Raw genomic sequence first — 23,750 nt, 5'->3', positions numbered from 1 at the left:
GGGTGGGGACACAGAGTCAAACTATATTACTTACTATTAGTCAGTAGCTCAGAGAAAAGCCTGATAGTCTCTTTGTAGATCTGATACTATAAATAATGAACATAAAAATATGTTTCATAGCAGGCAAAGTTCTGATAGAAAAATAGATGCTCAAGTAGAAGGCTAACAATTAGAATAATTCTGCTCATGACCCTCTTTTTTAAGAAAACAAATAGGCCAGGTGTGGTGGCTCATGCCTGTAATCCCAGCACTTTGGGAGGTCAAGGCAGGCAGATCACCTGAGGTCAGGCGTTTGAGACCAGCCTAGCCAACATGGCAAAACCCCATCTCTACTAAAAATACAAAAATCAGCCGGGCACAGTGGCGGGCACCTGTAATCCCAGCTACTTGGGAGGCTGAGGCAGGAGAATCGCTTGAATCCAGGAGGCGGAGGTTGCAGTGAGCCGAGATCATGCTACTGCACTCCATCCTGAGCGACAGAGCCAGACTCTGTCTCAAAAAAAAAAAAAAAAAGGAAACAAATAACCTAAGACATTCTCCTTGAAAACTGGTAATACTGAAGACACACTTTTAAATAATATAGTTTAATTGTTCAGTATAAACTACACATAATGAATATATGTGTATCTGAGTATGTATATGTATATATCTGAACTTTTTATTTATATTAAATTCAGATCCTTTGACACCTTCAGAATCGACTCAAGAGTTACATGCATCAGGTAAGTGATATTACCTTACCTAAGCATCAGTAACCACCTGTAATCCAATAATATTGACAACTATAAATACTATAAATTTCCAGTTTCTGGGTGCTAATTTTCATATATGTAATATCATATAATAAAAATATTCAAAAAGTTCGCTGAATTGTTTTCTTGTCACAGATAGTTTAATGATTGCCTAATTTCAATTCTTTCATTTTTTATTCTCCAGAAGTTGGCAATATTTTTTAATTTCCCAAAGCATCTGAAATTTCCTTAATTTGTATCATAAAAGAAATTCCCAGATATATATAATAACATGCTTGTTCAATGTAACTGACTTTATATGATATGTGTCTTTTGCTAAACCACAGCCTGGTTTGATCAATCTTGTTAAGACAGAGGATATCAGTATAAGTTTATTTTTATCTGAAGTGGGTTAGTAACTTAAAACGGTCTAGGCAAACCTTTTCTGTAGTCATAGATGGGAATTTAAAAGTTGTGTTCTATTCCTGGATCCTCAATATTACTATGTCACTGAGAAATGTATTTAACCTGAAGCCCTGTGATTTTAGTCTCCTGAACTTCCACATTCCTGAATTTCCACATTCAGTAGCTTCTTTATGGACTAAAAAAGTCAGTATGTTTAATTTGCTATTGGTCATTTATGAGCTGGAATATTCTAATAGTTAATTATATTAATCATACCTCCCTTAAGGGTTGTCCTGCAGATCAAATGGGATAATGCACATAAAGTGCTTAGCCTAGTGCTAGCAGACAGCAGGTTGTATACATGGGTGCCAGTACTGCTGTTTTCCCCCAGCCTTATTGAGGTAAAATTGACAAAAACTGGGCGTGGTGGCTCACACCTGTAATCTCAACACTTTGGGAAGCCGAGGCAGGCAGATCACTTGAGGCCAGGAGTTCGACATCACCCTGGCCAACATGGTGAAACCCCATCTCTACTAAAAATAGAAAAATCAGCTGGCCATGGTGGCACACGCCTGTAACCTCAGCTTCTCGGAAGGCTGAGGCACAATAATCGCTTGAACCCTGGAGGCAGAGGTTGCAGTGAGCCAAGATCGTGCCACTGCACTCCAGCCTGGGCAACACAGTGAGACTCTGTCTCAAAAAATGATAATAATTTTGTATATCTAAGGTGGAAAACATGATGTTTTGATATATGTATGCATTGTGAAATGATTACTACAATCAAGCTAACACCTCATATAGTTCTGTTTTTTATGTCTGTGCGATGAGAACAATTAAGGCCTACTCACTTAATAGATTTCAAATATACAATATTGTATTATTAACGATTCTTACTATGGTGCATATTTGACCTCCACAATTTATTCATCTTATAACTAAAAGTTTGTACCCTTTAACTAAAATCCACCTCCCATTTCTCCCATTCCCCAGCCCATGGCAACCATCTTTCTACTCTGTGCTTCTATGAGTTTAACTTCTTTAATTTTTTTGTAGAAACTTATAGGGGTACAAATGTAATTTTGTTACATGCATAGATTGCATAGTGGCGAAGTTAAGGCTTTTAGGATATCCATCATCCAAATAATGTACATTGTACCTATTAAGTAGTCTCTTATTGTCCACCAGAGTTTGACTTTTTTAGGTTCCACATATTAACTGAGATCATGCAGTATTTGTCCTTCTGTGTTTGGCTTATTTCACTTAGCATAATGACTCTTAGGTTCACCTGTATTGTCACAAATGGTAGGATTTTCTTCTTTTTTTTTTTTGAGGCTGAATAATACTCCATTGTATATATATACCATTTTTAATCCATTCATCTATGGATGGTCACCTAGGTTTCCATAGCTTGGCTATTGTGAATAATGCTGCAATGTATCTCTTCAACATAATGATCTGAATTCTTTTGGATGTATACCCAGAAGTTGGATTGCTACATCATATGGTAGCTCTATTTTTACTTTTTTGAGGACCTTCTATACTGTTGTCTATAATGACCATACTCCATCAACAGTGTACAAGGATTCCCTTTTCTTTACACCCTCACCAACACTTGTTCTCATTTGACTTTCTGATAATAGCCATCCTAAAAGGTGTGAGGTAATAGTGCATTGTGGTTTTGATTTGCATTTCCCTGATGATCAGTGATATTGAACACTTTTTCCATATCTTTTGGCCATTTGTATGTCTTCTTTCAAAAAATGTCTATTCAGATCCTTTGCCCATTTTTAAAACTTGGCGGGTTGTTTGTGTTTGTTTGTTTGTTGCTATTATGTTGTAAGAGTTCCTTGTAGAGTTTGGATATTGGCCCCCTATCAGGTATATGGTTTGCAAGCATTTTCTCCCAATCTGTAGTTTGCTTTTTCATCTTGTTGATTGCTTCCTTTGCTATCCAGAAACTTTTTAATTTGATATAATCCTACTTGTTTATTTTTGCTTTTATTGACTGTGTTTTTGGGGTGATATTCATAAAATCATTGTGAATGCCAGTGTCAAAGAGCTTTCTCCCTATGTTTTCTTGTAGGTGCAAGTACTACTATTAATGGTTACATTTTAAAAACCCTTTGGACAATTTGAATAAATCCACTATTACTGGAAATTTTAATGTTCTTTTCTCTATAATTCAGGCTCAAAATTTGGCAGGGCCTTTTCTCTATAATTCAGGCTCAACATTTGGCAGTGTCTTTTCTCTATAATTGAGGCTTAAAATTTGGCAGTGCCGTTTCTCTCTCCTTGCTCCCTCACATACTTAAGTCAACTTTTCCTAGTGAGTTACTCTTATCACTCAGTTTCTGCTACCCCAGCCCAGATATCACGTTGTCACTTGCCCCCTCCCTCCCCCATTGCTACAATGTCCTGTATTGTATCCCTCACCCCATATCACCCCACAGTCTAATTAATTTACACCCTGCACACCATATTAATAAGTCAGTAAAGCATGAGCCTTATCAGGGCACTGATCTCAAAGCTGTCAGTGTGTTAACATTTCTTACAGAATTAAATACAAATGGAGAGGGACCTAGATGGCAGCTAAGGAAATTGTACTGTTCTCCATCATCTAGCCCCAGCCTCTCAAGCCTAATTCTCTCACCATTCCTCTTTTAGCCACTGTGCTTATTGATTCCCACATACTTGTGCTCCCCTCCATACCTGCTCCCTTCCATACCTGCGCTTTCAGAATTCTGTGCCATCGAATATCCGATTGCCTCTCCCAGCCTCTGTCCTTTCTCCACTGCCTCTGTCTGTTCCCACAAAGATCTGCACCTCCAAACTTCAAGTATCCTTAAAGGCTCATCTTGATGGATTCCTACTTATAACATATCCTGATTCCTCCAAGCAGAAAATGTGTTTTCCCCCTCTCAAATCCTGTAATCCTGTAAATATGCTATTATTATGGAATTCAAAAGTTTATGTTGTGTGTTAGTTTGTACCTGTATTTGTGTTTGTATACACAGAATAGTCCCCTTACTGGATGCTCCTTGAGGATACAACACACCTCATTTCTGTAGCAAGACTGTATTCCTGAATCCCTCCTAGTGGTGGAAGAAGTTGATGGTAGTTGTTTGGTATATCTGTCTCAACTATAAAGTGATCATTTGATTTTCAATAACATGAGTTATTTTCCTTCCTCACAAAGATATGCCTGAATATTCAGTCACAAATGAATTTTGTCGCAAACACTTCTTAATCGGAATTCTGCTCCGAGAAGTTGGCTTTGCCCTGCAGGAAGACCAAGATGTCAGACACTTAGCTTTAGCTGTCCTAAAAAATCTAATGGCTAAGCATTCATTTGATGATCGATACAGAGAGCCAGTAAGTGATCTTCCTTTCTCCCTTCCCTAAACACCATTTAATGGCTCACTGCATTAAACGCATATGAAACCGACAAGCCTATTGATTTTTACGTGAATCATTTCTTTTGTCTACCTTTTCCCCTAGAGAAAGCAGGCCCAGATAGCAAGTTTATACATGCCCCTGTACGGCATGCTCCTGGACAATATGCCGAGGATTTATCTGAAGGACCTGTATCCTTTTACTGTCAATACATCTAATCAGGTACGTTTGCACAATATGTCACATTTCTATGTTAATAAAGAATTTGTCTTTTTTTAATTATTTTTTGCCCTGGATAACCATTTCTTCTCATCTGTGAACATACTAGGCATTGAACAACACTTTTTGCTATGTACTCACATCAATGTGTCATTTGTTCCAGATAGGTCCCTTTAGCCTCCGCCTGATCCACCCTTCAGCATTTTGCTTTCATTTCCCTCTGTTCTCTGTATCACCTTCCAATTCTTTCCAGCTTTTACAGGTTCCTCTGTTGCAATTATGGCCCCTTCCTCAGTGGACACCTTCTCCTACCACTTTCTACATTCCCTACATCCCCACCTGGTGTCAGAATAAATAGCCAAGTGCCTTATTTGTAGTCACAACCCAGGAGTGACTATAATCCTTCCTCCACTGAGGCACCACAGTGACTACGCACAATCCACTAAAGATCTGTTGCCTGTGTTCAAATCTCAGATGAAATAACCCACTGCTGAATCCAGTACCTAAGGAAGGTATTACCATCTAGGAGTTAGGAGATATGCCTATGGATTTTTTTTTTTTTTTTTTTACCTTGTTCAAATCCCAGCAGTATCAGTGACTATCGTGACTATCTGGGTGACTGGAAATAAGTTAGCCAACCTCCTTAAGACTCCATTTCCTTCATTATAAAATGGGATAAAATACCTAAATCACGGTGTCTTTATGAGGATTAAATTGTATACTAGAAAACATTTATTATAGAGCCTGGCAAACAATAAATATTTAAAACGTAGTTTTAGGCCAGGTATGGTGACTCACATCTCTAATCCCAGCAACTTTGGGAGGCCAAGATGGGAGGATCACTTGAGGCCAAGAGTTCAAGACCAGCCTGGGCAACATAGCAAGACCCTACCTGTACAAATAAGAAATTTAAAAAATTAGCTGGGCATGGTGGCACATACCTGTAGTCCCAGCTACTCAGGAGGTTAAGGGCAGGAGGATCACTTGAGCCAGGAGGTTGAGGCTGCAGTGAGCTATAATCATGCCATTGCACTGTAGCCTGGGTAACAGTAAGACCCTGCCTGTTAAATAATTAAATAGAATAATTAAAATAAAATAAAATGTAGTTGTTAATAATAGTAATGTACATAAGATAACTCATGGTAATAATGATATCTATAATGTGATCCATGAATATATCAATAACCAATCCAGCCATGTAGTCTGTATATCTGTATCTAAAAGATTGTTTCTACAACATTGTAAAAAAGTCACATAAATCAAATTGTAACTACGAGTATGGTTTTGGCTGTATTTGTTTTCACTGCCTACTTTAGCAGAAAACCTGTAAGGGGATACAAAAGAACAAATTAAATATCACTTAATTGGAAGTGTAATGAAGAAGGCATATGTGGGTTAACAATGTTGAAATATCGTGATTCCCATTAATCTTTACTATACTTTGAATGCAGGGGTCTAGAGATGATCTAAGCACCAATGGAGGATTTCAAAGCCAGACAGCTATGAAACATGCAAACTCTGTGGATACATCATTTTCTAAAGATGTTTTAAATTCCATAGCAGGTACTTGAGATCTTCTGAGAACACTTATTTTTAACACTCATCCACCTTTACATTGTATATCATTGTGCTTTTTACTCAGTCCATAATTTATTATGCATAATCTATGTGGCAAAGTATACTACCTTTATACAACCAAAGAGTCTTTTTACATATTTCTTTGAATTCCATCCAGTGACTTCCTCTTCTATTTAGTGTTCATTATTACTTGGCTTAAGGAGCAGCCTACTTGGATGTTATCAAATTACTTTATTCTGGAAACCGTCTTTAAGTTTTCATTGCAGACAGCCTTTTAAAATATAATGGCTTTTCAACTTCAAGGATTATTTTTAAGAACTATTTTGGAAATGTCATTTCAATTTCTCTTAAACAATCAAAAGTTGAAAACTCCTTCCCAAAAGTATCTTTATGTACTTTTACTAAAGCATTTTTAAAACAAGAGCTGTCTTTAATGCCAATCCCAGACGCTGTTATGTTGGTCTTTCACAACACTGCTGCTACCTCAGTATCAACATCTTTTTGGTTCATCATGTGAACCTTTTGTGTGTGTGTGTGCCCATACATCTCATTCCCATATGTGCGCTGTGGCTTGTGTTTACAGCATTTTCATCAATAGCTATTTCTACAGTAAACCATGCTGACTCCAGAGCATCTTTAGCAAGTCTTGACTCCAATCCAAGTACCAATGAGAAGAGCAGTGAAAAGACGGACAACTGTGAAAAGGTATGACTTCCCTCTCAAACCTACTGATCATTACAAGGCAGAGGTCACTGACTCTCACTCAATCCTGATTGGTTCTTGAATTCCCAGATCCCAAGACCCTTGTCTTTGATTGGCTCAACTCTTCGATTCGACAAGTTAGATCAAGCAGAAACCAGGAGTCTCCTGATGTGTTTTCTTCACATTATGAAAACGATTTCGTATGGTAAAGAGAATTCTTTAAAATTAATTTTTTTGAAAAAAGGAAAAAGAAAACCTTCAGATTTTCATGCTACCTGGTGTTTCCTTTTAGAGACTCTGATTGCCTACTGGCAGAGAGCTCCCAGTCCAGAGGTGTCCGACTTCTTCAGCATCTTGGAGTAAGTTTTAGAGTTGATGGCTTAACACTTTTTTCTGGAACTTTCTAAATAGTCCACTATACCATGTTTCATTTCAAGAACCCATATAGTAAGTTATCAATAATAATACATGAACTATTTAAAGAAAATTTAATATTTTTATTTCAGTATACTTAGATGAACAGTTTGTATAATGAAAGAATATGAATAATTAGAATGTGGTTTTTTCTCCTTTTTAGCGTTTGTCTTCAAAATTTCAGATACCTAGGAAAACGCAACATAATAAGGTAATAATTTTAATTCCAATAGGTTAATCTGGTCTTTTAAAAAGCATATGACATGTATTAATGTGTCAGGTTAGAGTTATAAATATATGTTTGAAATCTTAAAATGCAAATAAGGATTGTTAGGTTGACTTCACATTAGACACAGAAGTTTGAAGATTGCCTCATATGCATTGTAGATCTAGGAATAGTTCATGTTGTCTAGGGAGAAAAGCACAAAAACACAAATTTTTGAAAGAAAACCACATTTCATGTATCTTCAGAATGAATTTATCATTATATAGATATAACTTGGAAGATACCTATTTCAGAAAACATTTCCAGTAAACTAAAAAAAAAAACAAGTAATCTGGCATAACTTTGTACTGTCATCATTTTCTCACGAGACAACAACGTTTGAAGCACCTTCACTAAATCCCAATTTCTGATTTCCAAAAGAAAACAGGGTTTTATTTTTGATTAATTCACAGCATGTGAAATATTTCATTGTGCAGTAATTGTTTTGTCAGTTGCCATTCATTTTTATATGTAAATTACAAACACTAAGCTATGATTAAAACTTCCATTTTCATTGCAGAAAAATTGCTGCTGCATTTAAATTTGTGCAGTCCACCCAGAACAATGGAACTCTCAAAGGATCCAATCCTTCCTGCCAGACATCAGGTCTCTTGTCACAATGGTAATGTCACATTGGCTTGGTATTTAAAATTATATATAGCTGCGTATGTGTGTCTGTATATGCACATGTGAGAGGTAGACACACACACACACACACACACACACACATTTCTATTTATATATTCAAACCAAGTTGCAGATTTCAAGTAACTATATGTCTATCTAAAGAAACGTCTTAGATACTTTACTGTCTGCCCTACTAGCTGGTAAAGACCAAAGAGATAAGGAGTATACCCTATATATGTGCACTTAGAGCACAATCCCTTGCATTAGACTGAACATTAATGAGTATTTTCATTTAATGAAAGCTGAGACCTAGGCCCAATAAATGCTTCTTTTAATGCTAGCTAATCTTCCAGTGACAAAGTGAAATGTGGGATCATGTCTCCCTAGGCTTTTCAGTAATTATAATTTTTTGCAATGTTCTTGAAGGTGAAATTGTTTTTTAAAGGGTCAAAGGCAATGAGGAAGCATGGATGGTCCCATAACCTCACTTTAGATTTCCTAGTCATTAGACTGATTTGACTAGCAGATAGAACCTGGAGTCATCCTTCACCAGCCTAACCAATGGGAAACATTTGCCCTGAAATTCTACCTCGGAGCTCCTCTGGGTCTCGTAAATGAGAATTCTTTGCTAAAATTATCCCCACTTTGCTTTATTCTTCCCAGAGGTATCATCATAATATATATTATGAATATTTTAGAAAGAGTTTTAGAAAGAAATATGAGAGTAGTACATAGCGAATAAATCATAGAATAAATTTTGCCTCCCTCCATGGGAACCCTTTGAAATTGCCCCATTGTGAGAAAGTAAATGAAAAAAATGTAATGGACATTTTTTGCAAATAATAATTGATAGGGGACAGTAAAGAATTAGTTTCCATGTTTAATAATAACAGTGAGCCACCTGAGGTCACTGAAGTTTTGTAGATGTGTGGTGGGTTAGATTTCAGGCTGCTCCTGAAACATCTGGATGGGTCCTGGCCATTTCTGTCCCTCGCCTCCTAGAAACAGGGCTTTTCCTCCACGAGTTCAGACTGTACTACACTCAAAACCTAGAAATAAGCCAATCCAAATGCCTAAGGCCTACAGCCAAGGAATCACTCACTCCTTCTAGCTTCAGGAATGACCCAGGCTCCCCTAGCTATTGAAAGCCAAAGTCACATCTCCTCGGCCTCCACCCATCCAGGTTTTCTGATTTAGCCAGAACCGAAACAGCCTTGAAGAGTGGGAGAAAGAGAAGACCACTGCCTCATTTTTAGGTTAAGGCCTAACCTTAACCTTTATAGGAGATACTTCAGGGTATTTCCAAATGCTGCTTTCTTTACATAAGTATTTTTATAAATAGTTTTTATGACAGCACACACCCCAAGAATTATCAATCTATTTCCTTGGCCAAATAATAAAGTCAGGAGTAGGAAATATTCCGACTTCCACAGTAACACTGGCTCATTTTTCCCAGCTGGAAATGCTATGGGGTGTTGAATGAGTCATTGCAGGCCATTGTCATTGCCCTGGAAGCACAGAGGCACAGAGGTCCTTTAACTACCTGGCTCCCACAACCATCACATGTCAACCCCCTGTGGACATGACACCAATGAAATCACAAATCAACAGGAATTTCCAAATACAAATACCTGGGAAAGCAAGAGTTGTTTTAGAACCCGATTTTACACTTTATCTCTTTAAAAATAATTTGATGCATCTGAGCTATACAATATTGTACTTTTTAATGTCCACCACTGTACCTTCCTGATCAGCCAGTAGCCAACTTAACATTCACAGAATCCCATTATTTCATAAATAATAATGATATGCTTGAATAGATTTCACTCAATGATCTGTTATTCTACAGATTACCCTTCTAAACGCTCTTTTGGCTTAAATAAAATTTCTCCAAAAGTACTTTAAAAAGTCCCTCTCATCATGTCACCTATAATTAATATTTGTAATAAAAAGTTGCTTTCCAAACTAGTTTTTAATATTTGACTCAATCTAGAACATTTGAGAATGAACAAGTATTATTTGGCTGTAACATCCCCAAATAACTCTAACCACTTTTCTTATTTCGTTTTCAGGATGCACTCCACTTCCAGTCATGAAGGCCATAAGCAGCACAGATCACAAACTTTACCTATAATTCGAGGCAAAAATGCACTTTCTAACCCCAAACTCTTACAGATGTTAGACAATACCATGACCAGTAAGTAAACCGAAATAATAGGAACAAGATGGTTACCAGTTTTTCTCTAGGTTTGTGTAGGACATGAAATGCACTAAAACCACAGTTTTTAAGGTTTGCTGTACCTCTGGGAATATTTCTTAAAGGAAAGACTGACCAGGGAGTGGTTAAAAAAAAATGTAGTGCCCTATGGTGAAGAAAGGGGAGAGGCAAAACCCTCAATATCATATGTTTAGCATAGCTCCCTTGGAAACAAGTTACTTTCAGCATTGTGCAGGTTATGGGGGCTGCTGTCAAACAGATGATTACTGCTTCCTCTGTGGGGAGGGGATAAAGTTGCCCATGTCCCAGAAGCAGCAAGAGTGAAATCTTGAACCTAGAGATGCACACACTCCAGCTTGTGAATGAGGGTAAAATGGAGGCCAGCGTTTTGTAAGCATGTAATTTGAGGACTAAACTCTGACCTTTTCTCTTCTCTTGCCTAAATTCTTCAGGGGCCTGGAAAGTCACACCAGTCTCATCAGAGGGGTTTTAGTTAACCCTATATAACATGGCTTACTTTCCAACCTGACTCTGGCATAACATCACATGACAGATAAGGAAAGAAATCAAAATATTTTATCCCCCATTTTTTTTTTTTTTTTTTGCCACGTCTTGAAACAGCCCTGCAGAGTTGTCTCTTGTGGGGAAAATTTTGCATTCTGTAAAGAATCCCCTTTCCCTCTTCAGGTCCTTTTCTTGATCCAGGAGAGAATCAACTGAGAGTCTGGCACCTTTTTCAGTCTGATAAGAAACATTTACAATCTCTTCTCTCTCAAGTCTGCCATCTGGAGGCTTCAGCTACATAATAAGAATGTTGGTCTCCACAATCCCCTTTCTTAGCCCAGACATTTCCTTTCTATTGATTCCAGGTCTCTAGATAAACTCTTCTACCAATCGCCAATCAAAAAATCTTTGAACCCACCTAAAATCTGGAAGCGCCCCTCTCCCCCACCTTCAGTTGTCCTGCCTTTCCAGACCAAACCAATGTACATCTTACGTGTATTGATTGATGTCTTATGTGCCCCTAAAGCATATAAAACCTAGCTGTAGCCCAAACACCTTGGGCACATGTTCTCAGGGTTTCCTGAGGGCTGTGTCACAGGCCATTGTCACTCATATTTGGCTCACAATAAATCTCTTCAAATATTTTACAGAATTTGACTCTTTTCATTGACAGATTGTTAGCAATTATGGGCACATGGCCCACAGTTACTTGTTTGAAAGTATATGCCTTAACCTATAAATACACTTTGTGACTTTCCGAGGGGACATAAAGACTGTCCACTGAGACTATACATTTGGTCTATTAGCCCAGAAGTCTAGAACTTGAGTCAGCTTGATTATGAAAGAAATATGACCCTGTCTTTGGCCAAATTAATGGAAAACAACTCATAAACAATGGAAACCCCACAACTGATATATGGAAAGGGCGCACACACTAAAGATTCTCGTACTTTTAATTTAGCCAATGAAGAAACTGAACAAACAAAAACACTTTGATTTAATAAATTATTAATCAAAATACCAGTAAACTTTGAATATATTATAATGAAAGGAAATCCTTTATAGGGTACAAAGCATTGTCTTAGACTTTTATGCACATTTTCTTTTGTATTTTATAGGCAACTCCAATGAAATAGACATCGTCCATCACGTAGACACTGAGGCCAATATAGCTACGGAGGTTTGCCTCACTATTCTAGACCTGTTATCCCTCTTCACTCAGACTCACCAGGTGAATATGATGATAACATTTTCTGCAAAAAATGATGAAATGTGAGGTAGAAAAACCATATGAAGTCAAAAACATGGTTTTTTTTTTAAGTTATTTATGAAATCAATTAACCTTATATAAATCAACCTAAGTGTGAGTGGAAAACATGTTAAAGATGAGATTTTGATTTTATCACAGGTTGACTAATGTTTGCTTGATATGTACATGTATGCATTTCACTATTGTCAAATAGTCTTTCTTCCTCATTTATCTTGCTTCACTCTCAGGCAAGCTGGGCTGAGTGAGAGTGTGACTCTGTACTTTTTCAGTAGAAGACGAAGAGATAAATGGTCCTATATATTAAATTTACAACTAGATCTAAAGAAAAATAATAATGTTGAGCATCTTTTTGTGTGCTTATTGACATTCAGATATCTTTGATGAAATGATTATCACTACTTAGAATGGCTAAAGTTAAAAAGACTGACCATCCAAAGTTTTGGCAAGGGTGTGGAGAAACTAGAACTCCCATTTATTGACAGTGGGAATGCAAAATGGTAAAAACATGTTGGAGAACAGTATGGCAGTCTCTGAAAAAGTTAATCATACATCTGTCCTGTGACCAGCCATTCCAATACTGTAATAGGTATTTACCCAGGAGAAGTAAAAACATATCTCCACACAAAACTTTGTACACAAATATGCATGGCAGCTTTATTTTAATAGCAAAAAAAAAACTACAAACAACTCAAGTATACATCAACAGGTGGAGAGATTTAAAAATCTGTGGTATATCCATACAATAGAATACTACTCAGCAGTTAAAAGAAATAAACTACTGATACATGCTGTAACATGGGTGAAACCATGTTTAAAAAGAGTATTTACCATATTACTCAGTGTATATTATTCCATTTATATGAAATTTTAGAAAATGCAAACTATAGAAACAAAAAGCAGATCAGTGGTTGCCTAGGGATGTGGAGGAAGGATGGGAGGAAGGAATTAAAAAAAGTATTTAAAAACTTTAGAGAGTGATAGATATGTTCATTATCTTGATTGTGGTGATGGTTTCATGGGTGTGTGACAGTGTTAAACTTATTAAATTATACACGTCACATAAGTCCAATTTATTATATGTCAATTAAACTTCAATAAAGCTATTAAAAACATTTGCAGCTCTACCAAATGAGCTTAAACACCTAGGCTAGTACATTACGGATTGAGCCGGGGCAGGTCTGGTGGCTCATGCCTGTAATTCCAGCACTTTGGGAGGCCAAGGAGGGAGGAACACTTGAGCCCAGGAGTTCAAGACCAACCTGGGCAATATATTGAAGCTTCATCTTTACAAAAAAATTAAAAAATGAGTCGACTATGGTGGTACATGCCTGTAGTCCCAGCTATTCGGAAGGCTGAGGTGGGAGGATCACTGGAGCCCAGGAAGTGGAGGCTGCAGTGAGCTGTGATGGTGCCACGACACTCCTGCTTAGGTGACAGAGTGAGACCTTGTCTCAAAAAAAAAAAAAGATTGAGCCAGGAAAACTTGGATTCTTTGAATAAAGTCCACACGAAACAGCATAATTATGCCACGAAAGCTTGATTTCAGGTGAAATGTCAGCATGGTGGTAGAGAAAGTAATGACTATATTGATTCTTTATTGGACCATGAAAATGTCACTCAAATCTCACAAATTTTAAGGACTTTACTAGTGCTTCCAAGAACCTGTGACCTGTCTCCCATTTCTCCCCGATCCCACCCAACTCGCCATTGCACCAGCTACTCTGCTTTTCTTTCTCAACCGTGAACTCACAAGCTCCTTTCCAAATCAAGGTCCTTTTACTAGCTGTTTCTCCCCTAAAGGACAGTCCTCCCAGATCTCTCCAGGGCAGGCCCCTTTGAGCTCACATGCCAATTTTCCATTAGAGAAGTCTTTGCTGACTACCCTATGGCAGTAATCCTACCCCCAAAGCAACTACTTTCAATCACATCATCCTAGTCTATTTCAATTTGTCATGTTTTTTTCAATCACTGCTATGTAAGTTTCACAGTAAACATGAACTGTGTCTCCTTGTTCAATCCTTTATTTCTAGCACTCAAAATAGTGCCTTACCACATGATGGGTTCACAAAAAATATTTTTTGATAGAATGCAAATTTTCTTTCACTTATCCTGAATAACATCTGCATTGAATTTCCAGAGACAACTCCAACAATGTGACTGTCAAAATTCATTGATGAAAAGGGTCTTTGATACCTACATGCTCTTTTTCCAAGTCAATCAGTCAGCCACAGCGCTGAAGCATGTGTTTGCCTCCTTGAGACTGTTTGTATGCAAGGTAAGGATCCTCCAGGTTTCAGTGAAGTTTAGGTAGGAGACAGTAAACCCATAGAACAGTAAACCTATAGGAATCCTTGCGTTTCTCAGTAGGGAGGGAAGAAGGATTGTTTTCTTCAATTTGGGTTTTACTAGACGTTGATTCCTGGTCTCAAAATGAGTGCACAGCCTTGACAATCTGTCTGCTCAAATACCAGAAGATATTAGCATCTGGTGACAATTAGCATCTGGTCACCAATTCTTTGAGTTATCTGTGTTTGTGGCACCAAGTTAGGTAAAATGCACCCCTTGAACTGGCATATTCATCCATATCAAGTTAAAGATTCCACATTAAAGTGGATACAGCCACTGCCTTTGAGGACGCTTGTAAATAACACCTGTGATCTTAACAATGTCAGGTGAATTGAGGTCATTTCAAAGCTCTCGCTCCATTAATTTGGATTGTCATCAGTTACTGATACAAAGGATACTTATACAATGTAGAGAATAATTATATCTAGGAAAAAAGACAAATGCTAACATAGACCTTAACAAATTCTATCCTCCTCACTTGCAAATGAAAAAAAAAAAAAAAAAGACCAGGTTGAAAAAAAAAGGAGAGGGATTTTGTTTTAGGGAATTCTAAAATATGAGAATGAACAGAGCAAAATGAAGGCATGTTGCTCCCTTCACCCGTTCTTCCATTTCTGCAGTTTCCTTCAGCGTTCTTTCAAGGGCCTGCTGACCTCTGTGGATCATTCTGTTATGAAGTCCTAAAATGCTGTAACCACAGGTCACGGTCAACTCAGACAGAAGCCTCAGCCCTTCTGTACTTTTTCATGAGGAAGAATTTTGAATTTAACAAGCAGAAGTCAATTGTCCGGTCCCACTTACAGGTAAGTGCTGCCAATTTTCATTAATGCTGTTGTTAAAACCACTGATCTGTTTCAGCAGTGCTTAAAGCCTACTGTCCTCGGGACAAGCCGTTACTAACTCCTCCACTAGAGTCCTCCTTAAAGATGCCCACAGCATTCAGTTCTGTTTAATAGTAGGGGCGCAGCTGGGCAGAAATCAGCAGAGCCCTATCTCCACTTGTACTTTCCTTTCTTCTGCCAGGAAATAGAATCACGTGGAGTAAACAACTCAGGAAACCATGGCTAGCTCCAACAGGTCAAACCCCGCCAAATTCCAAACATAATTTTTTTTCTTCTAGGCATCCCAAGATTCCAAGATTCCTGCAGCCTCTCTTAGGTATTAAGATTATAGGAAACACCCTAGGTTTAATAATACATTCTGGAGCTTTAATACATAAATACTTCTTTTATTGGACCTACAGGGAGAAACTAATAATACATTTACCCAGCCCAGTGGATTTCTTTAAGAAGACTATTTCTGGTCTTGTTTTTGAGCGTTCATTTTTTTTCTCTTCCAGCTCATCAAAGCTGTGAGCCAGTTAATAGCCGATGCTGGGATTGGAGGCTCTCGGTTTCAACATTCGCTTGCAATTACCAATAATTTCGCCAATGGAGACAAGCAAATGAAAGTAAGAAATGCTTTGTGGGCTTTTACTACAGAATTTTTTGAAATCTGAAGTGGATTCTTTTTGTGAGATATCAAAATCATAAAAATAGATTGGGTACAGTTGTTCATGCCTGTAATCCCAACACTTTGAGAAGCCAAGGCAGGAGGATCACTTGAGGCCAGGAGTTTGAGTTTGAGTCTGCAGTAAGCTATGATGGCACCACTGCACTCCAGCCTGGGTAACAGAGCAAGACCTTGTCTCTAAAAAGTAATAATAATAATAATAGTTTATTTTGTTTATTGAGACTGTGAGCTTTGAGCACTCCTCAAAGTAAACTATCAAATTTATTGTTTGAATCATTAAGCAGCTCTTACACTTTAAGCATGTGATCTCTTAAGTGGCATTTCCAATATGCATGGTTGAATGGCCTAGAACAAGAGGATTTACCATCAATATCCAGAAATACATGACACTCCTAACTCTACTTGGGGGAAAATTCATCTTATCTTTTGTTTAGTGCTTTCTGAAGACTTCTCTTGTAGTCATACTGAGAAGTCCAAGTCTAGAGCCAGGCTTCAGTCATGGCTGGACCCAGGGATTAAAATAATTTTCAGACTCGTCCCTCTACTGCCACGATCTTGCCTCTCTCACTGTCTGTCAGTTCAGCTTTCCTCTTTGTTTACTTCATTTCCAGACAGGCCATCCTCCTGGGCATGTTCTCAGAGATTCTAAGGACCGTGGTAGTATCTTATGAGTAAAAAATCACCTTATTTGATAGTTCCAATTAAAGTCCCACAACTGAATCTCTTTGATCCAAGCTTAAATCATATGCTTATCCCTAAACCAATCACTGTAGCCTGGAGGATCAAAAAATAGAATTGGCCAGGCCAGTGTTATGTGCCACCCATGGTCTCTAGGAGTAAAGTCAGACCTGTTCAAATCACATGAACTAGAGTCAGGAAGGGGAATATATCTCAAAGACAATCAGGATATTTCACCAGAGGAAGGTGTTCTTGAAGATAAAAGAATAGAGCCTCCTGAAATGTTTATCTTCAAATGTGTATATCCACAGTCACAAAACATAGAATGCACTCATTTATAACTATATAGAATGCTCCAAACTGTGATGCCTAGCCATAATTAATAGCATAACTTAAAGTCAGTTAACCTGTAGATTCTAAACAGATAATGACCCAGGCTCTCTCTTTTCCAAAGAACAGCAATTTCCCAGCAGAGGTGAAGGACCTGACTAAGCGTATAAGGACTGTTTTGATGGCCACGGCTCAGATGAAGGAGCACGAGAAGGACCCCGAGATGCTGGTGGATCTCCAGTACAGCCTGGCAAACTCCTATGCAAGCACTCCCGAACTACGGAGGACCTGGCTGGAAAGTATGGCCAAGATTCACGCCAGAAATGGAGATTTATCTGAGGTGATTAGCCAAGGCTCAGTCATTTACCATCAGTATTGTCCTCTTTATCAGGAAAATTGGATTTTCATTTACAGCATGGACTAGAAAAGGATGCCATGTTTTTCCACTAATCTAGAAATGACTCAGTTATATATCATATACAATACATTTGCATATAGCATTCAAGGATACCTGACTCTAAGTAAATGACATCAAATAAAGGCCAGAGTCAGTGGGGGCAACTGCAGGTGTAGAAATTGTAATGCAACGCTGAATGCTAAAAACCTGAGGCTAAGGAGAAGTGTGGTAAGGGTGTCTGGGAATTGAGTCGTTAAATTAATGTTCTGTGTTTTAAAACTTCTTCTCTGCAACTAGAGTTGAATGGGGAAGCTTGCCACCATAGTGAGTTAACTCAGGCAGGGGGAATCTGTCCTCATTTACAGCTAGTCTGAACTGGCCATGGAAAAATTAATGATCCTTAGCACCACGTGAGGAGAGTCCACTGCGTGAGGATTATAAGTCAACACTTAACTTTTTATGTCAGTTTCAATACTGGGTGGATCATATGCAGCAATTCATAACACTCAAGGACTTCTTAGTACCAAATGGGAAGTTCTACTCTATGCCAGAACTATGTCCCTTTGGGGAAGAGATTAATTTGTCTAGGATAGTCCTAAACTCTGAAGCTCTTCTAAACACATGTGGTAATCAGGGACTCTGGAATGGAAACCAGAAGACTGGCTTGGCAGCAATTTAGTGAGGACAGGAATGAGAAGCCCCTGGGCTGCTCTGAAAATGATGAAATTCCTCCATAAAAACTCAAAAGGAAAAAGCTGAAGTCATTTGGAATCTTTAGCAAGTCGCGTTTTAATATGTGTTTAGCAAAGTTCAGGGCTTCATAAGAGACATTAGAGTAAAATATAACATCAGCCATATAATCTGGTTTGTGGGGAGCACAGGTGTTACATTAGGTCACACTAGTTAATCAAGTACTCACTTGTGAGGTGACCATTTTAAAGGCAACACAAATTCAGAGGGGCTATTCCGGGAGGTTAAAAAAAAATACTTATTTAGAAGGCAGATATTTTTATTTCCAATTTATATCTAAATACTAGAGTTGTAGTTTTAATTTTAAAAGGAGACCTATGATTTATTTTTAATCTAGGCTTAGACATTAAAGGAGGAAGAGAATTCTATGGGAAAATTCTTTGGGCCAGCTTCTTCACCCATCTCCAAACTAATCAAGAACAAACAAACAAAAACCCAAATATTCATTTTATTCTTGATGGTGAATTTTTTGGAAATACAATTGATTCTTGCCTTCAATTTGGTGATTACAAAGGATCCTTCTAACATATTCTGATATGGAATACTGACTCGCCTTGGAAGATTAGCCCTAATTATATTAAACTCCATCCGCTGAGCCTTTTTATTTTCTTTCTCATTACAGGCTGCCATGTGTTACATCCATATTGCTGCTCTCATTGCGGAATATCTGAAAAGAAAGGGTAAGATGACCACACGAGGGAGGCAAAAAGCCTAGATATCAACACATTGAAGCCTAATAGAAATAATGTATTAATTTTACATTTTATTAATCTGTTATGTTTAATTAATAATTGCTTTCACAGATACTTCTAATTATGCTGTACTTTAACATTTTAAGTCTATCATGCCATTGACTTATTTATTCTATGTACAGCAAAGGCTAACTGGATGGTCAACTTCTTAGTTCAAAATGAGAATGCATCATTGGCTAACGATTTGTAGTCTCTAAAGCTTGTATTAACATAAACATGTAGCAATGTCCTAACCTCATCTTGCACTACCATAGGTTACTGGAAAGTGGAAAAGATTTGCACAGCATCCCTGCTCTCGGAGGATACCCACCCCTGTGATAGCAACTCATTACTAACAACTCCCAGTGGAGGAAGTGAGTGACCTAACTGCTCATTTATCCCAATGCAGAGGAAATCCACTTGCTGCTTAAATTCTACTTCAGTGAAACCTTCTTAAATATATTCTTAGAAACAAAAACTATCTCAGATCTACACAACTTACTCTGCAAAAAACTTAAACTCCTGCCATTCAGAAATCCCATCCAAAATTTATAAAATTTAAATAACTGAAAAGTTGTCAGCAAATAGAACTGTATGTTCTCCAACATTCAAGTTTATGAGTTACGGCCATATTTAGCTACCAATCTGCATGCCAGTCTGCCATAGGGATGTTTATTCTGAAATTGGTAAATTGTTTGAAATTGCAAGAGGAATCTATTTTAATTTTTAAATGTAATAAAACTGTTTATTCCAAATAAAAGATAGGGCCAGGCGCGGTGGCTCACGCCTGTAATCCCAGCACTTGGGAGGCCAAGGTGGGCGGATCACTTGAGGTCAGAAGTTCGAGACCAGCCTGGCCAACATGGTGAAACGTGGTCTCTACTAAAAATACAAAATTTAGCCGGGCATGGTGGCAGGCAACTGTAATCCCAGCTACTTGGGAGACTGAAGCAGGAGAATCACTTGAACCCAGGAGGCCGAGGTTGCAGCGAGCCAAGATAGCACCACTGTACACCAGCCTGGGCAACAGAGTGAGACTCCATCTCCAAAAAAAAAAAAAGAAAAATGAAGACTATATATATATATTCTATATATGTAGGACTTTATAATCAGCATGTTCCATTTCATTTTTAAAAAGTATAAACTGACAATTTATAACATATGGCTTATGGTACAGATTTCCTTTAGAAATATTTCATCATTAATGTCTGATTTTTTGAAATTATAATAATGACTAAAGAGATACTCTTTGCACAAAAAAGTGAGTGATACAGTTTACACATTAAATCTACATTCTCTTGCAAAAATTTGTTTGAATTCAAATTTTATGAACTGTAGTCTCTTTGATAACACTGGTTTAACTTTCCAAATGCAGTGGAAAGCTCCGTGTACAAACAACAGAAATACATTTTTAGATGTTGAAAATCAAAATACTTAAACCAAATGTAAATGGACTTTACCTGCTATATTTCAGAAACATAATTCATCCCTTATTCATTTAAATATTTGTATGTTGTCTAAAAGGTCTCAGTGGATTTTGCATATAAGACATTTGAACCTGCCAGGTGCCATGACTCACACCTGTAATCCCAGCACTTTGGGAGGCCAAGGCGGGTGGATCACAAGGTCAGGAGTTCAAGACCAGCCTGGCCAAGATGATGAAACCCCATCTCTACTAAAAATACAAAAAAAAAAAAAAAATTAGCCAGGCGTGGTGGCAGGTGCCTATAAATCCCGGCTACTCAGGAGGCTGAGGCAGAGAATTGCTTGAACCTGGGAGGTGGAGGTTGCAGTGAGCCGAGATCACACCACTGCACTCCAGCCTAGACAACAGAGCAAGACTCCATCTCAAAAAAATAAAAAGACTTTTGAACCAAATGACCAAAGCGAACTGAGAGACAGTGAGGTCACTTGTTTGAGGACCTTGGAGAAGAAGGCAGATGTGGCACCCTATGGTACCCATGGCTCATGTCCACTCAAAAATTCAGGAATCTTCTTGCTTAATGTCACACTTCCTATTTAGCCTTATATTTATATGCAAGTCGTCAAAAACATAATTGCCTTAGCATGCCCTTCCTCCTCATCTATTGCTTATCATAACCAGATGCCGTAACGTTCCATAAAGACTTTCAGATTCTAAGAACAAAATTGAAGAAAACCAATAAAGGCAGGTGTTAGTTTGAGAACTTGTGGAAACTTATATGCCAAAAAAGTTGTGTGAATCTTTAATATTCAAAATGCTTTAAATGCCCAATGTTAGACCGAAGGTGATATTAGAATATAATGTGTCCATCAAGAAAAGGATATATTTGTTTAGTAACCTTTAAAATTAGGAAGGTGATCATCTATGATACATTAACATATATCTGATGATACATTAGCTGATGATGTATGCTATATTAACATATTCTAATTAGCATATATCATCAGCATATATGTGAATATCACTGGCATGTATTTGAAGCCCTTAATATACTTTTCTATTTTGATATTTTTGAGTCAAAGGAGTAAATTATCCCTTCCCTACAATGTGCACAATGGTATGAATATAGGTGAAGATAGGTGACCCCAGAAAGTACAGCTGCATCAGTTGTACTAATAAGTGATCAACATCCTGCAAGAAGTATGTTGTGACTTCTCCTATAATTAACTCTCATATAGTTTAATATATGTTTAATATTATAAAAAGTAGAAAAATAAAATTTATATAGAAGCAAGGATTTGATTGCAATAATTATTATATTTATAATTTCTAGCATGTTTTGGGAGTGATCATTTAGTTACATAACCAATGAGCTGATTATTAAAAACAAAAACATTCCACAAAAGTATTAGCTATAACTTAAAAAGCACTTGCTACATAGAAGGCACCACACTAAGCCCTGTACCAGCAATGTCTCAGTTAGTTGCCAGTAACAAATCTGTGAGTTAGGTGCTATTATCACCTCTTGTTTATAGGTGAGAAAAACAAGAGAAGCTAAATAATCTGCCCCAAATGTCATGGTTAGCTTGTGTTAGAGCCAAAGTTCAGGGGCTGGTCTGTCACTCCAGCTAGTGCTCCTAGTCACTCACATTCCCCACAATTCAGATCTATCTCTCCTCTGGGAATGTTACCCATTATCAACTGTTTTCACATGTATCTGTAGAGACAGGCCTTTTTAAATCTTGGTGCCTAAGATACTAAGAAAATTTGAAAAGGTTTCTACATAATGTAAAAGAGTGAAATAAAGCAAGTATTGGCCAGGCACAGTGGCTCACGCCTGTAATCCCAACACTTCGGGAGGCTGAGGTGGGCAGATCACCTGAGGTCAGTAGTTTAAGACCAGCCTAGCCGACATGGTGAAACCCCGTCTCTACTAAAAATACAAAAATTAGCTGGGCGTGGTGGCGGGCACCTGTAATCCCAGCTACTCCGGAGGCTGAGGCAGGAGAATCGCTTCAACCCAGGAGGCAGAGCTTGCAGTGAGCCGAGATGGCACCATTGCACTCCAGCCTGGGCAATAAGAGTGAAACTCCGTCTCAAAAAAAAAAAGCAAGTATTGGGCATTGTCTTGTCTTTTTGGGGGCCACTTGGGAGAGATAGGGTCTCACTCTGTCACCCAGGCTGGAGTACAATGGCATGGTGATAGCTCACTCCAGCCCCAAACTCCTAGGCTCAAGCAATCCTCCTATCTCAGCCTCCTAAGTAGCTGGGATTACAGGCACCCACACACCCAACTACAAGCATTGTCTTTATAATGTGCTGAGTGTACCAGGTATTTTCTCAAATATTAATGTTTTGAATCCTTTCAACATCCTTTGAGAGAGATACTAATGTCCCCAGTTTAACAAAAGAGGGACAGGGTCTCAGAGATTAATTAAACCAGAAGATTGGAACTGCAACATCTACCCACAAATCTTATGTTCTGTCTATAATCCCATGCTATCTCTTTACAAAAAATGCCACCTGAAAATGATACAAAAATTATAAAAAGGGGAATATTGTTTGCCTGGCAGAGCATATTTATCAATGGTCATAATCTAACCATCTTGTTGATTGTGTGAGCTTTGTAATACTACTGCTTGGTAACATCATGAAGAAAGGCATTATCTAATCTAAGCAAAATTTGTCTCAAATAACGTTTTATTCTGCTTGGTCCTCCCAAGGCATGTTCTCTATGGGATGGCCAGCTTTTTTGAGCATTACACCAAACATTAAGGAAGAAGGAGCAATGAAAGAGGATTCTGGAATGCAAGATACACCATACAATGAGGTTAGACCAAAATTATCTCATGTACAGTAACGAAGGAAAGAGATGCATTGGCTTGTGACATTAAGCTAAATAAGGGGGAAACAAGCTTACAGCTGTTCTATAACTTAATTAGACAGAATGAAATGCAGGCTAAAATTAAGCCAAGATTAGTAGATACCAGATTTCAGTGAAAATTTAAACTAAGTCTTACCTCTCTAAGATGGGCTCAAATGTATATTACCAGCTCTTCTATAAGATAAAATCTCTGGCTTTTTGGTAAAGGTGATAAGGGATGCTAAATTTTGCGAACTGATCATAGCTTTTTTTCTAAAAGCATTAGCAAGTTGATTTACAAATGCAGGTGGACATAAAAGTTCACTAGTTTCTTTAGAAAACCTTCTGTTATGGAACATAACCAGAGTTGTTTTTCATTGATTAAAAAAAGAAA

General features: G+C 37.8%; 1 protein-coding gene across 7 annotated transcripts in view; it reads left to right on the top strand.

Annotated features, from left to right (window-relative positions):
* Positions 1-23,750, top strand: part of DOCK10 (dedicator of cytokinesis 10) — a 280,263-nt gene that overhangs the window by 232,915 nt on the left and 23,598 nt on the right. For 3 of the 7 annotated variants that reach the window (XM_024243212.3, XM_024243213.3, XM_024243209.3), the window contains 18 exons: positions 678-722; positions 4,333-4,508; positions 4,635-4,751; positions 6,200-6,311; positions 6,910-7,031; positions 7,119-7,233; positions 7,321-7,387; positions 7,606-7,653; positions 8,228-8,329; positions 10,407-10,531; positions 12,175-12,287; positions 14,464-14,601; positions 15,293-15,475; positions 16,012-16,122; positions 17,317-17,532; positions 18,962-19,019; positions 19,346-19,444; positions 23,217-23,323. In XM_024243212.3, the coding sequence (XP_024098980.2) occupies positions 678-722; positions 4,333-4,508; positions 4,635-4,751; positions 6,200-6,311; positions 6,910-7,031; positions 7,119-7,233; positions 7,321-7,387; positions 7,606-7,653; positions 8,228-8,329; positions 10,407-10,531; positions 12,175-12,287; positions 14,464-14,601; positions 15,293-15,475; positions 16,012-16,122; positions 17,317-17,532; positions 18,962-19,019; positions 19,346-19,444; positions 23,217-23,323 (2,054 nt within the window). The remainder of the gene's footprint in view (positions 1-677; positions 723-4,332; positions 4,509-4,634; positions 4,752-6,199; positions 6,312-6,909; positions 7,032-7,118; positions 7,234-7,320; positions 7,388-7,605; positions 7,654-8,227; positions 8,330-10,406; positions 10,532-12,174; positions 12,288-14,463; positions 14,602-15,292; positions 15,476-16,011; positions 16,123-17,316; positions 17,533-18,961; positions 19,020-19,345; positions 19,445-23,216; positions 23,324-23,750) is intronic. The other 4 variants (XM_063713072.1, XM_024243211.3, XM_063713071.1 and 1 more) reach the window with 2 other exon arrangements.

The sequence above is a fragment of the Pongo abelii genome, chromosome 11, assembly GCF_028885655.2.
Source record: "Pongo abelii isolate AG06213 chromosome 11, NHGRI_mPonAbe1-v2.0_pri, whole genome shotgun sequence".
In the NCBI taxonomy this organism is placed as follows: Eukaryota; Metazoa; Chordata; class Mammalia; order Primates; family Hominidae; genus Pongo; species Pongo abelii.
Note: the sequence above shows the minus strand (reverse complement) of the source record. Positions and strands in the feature narration are given on the sequence as shown.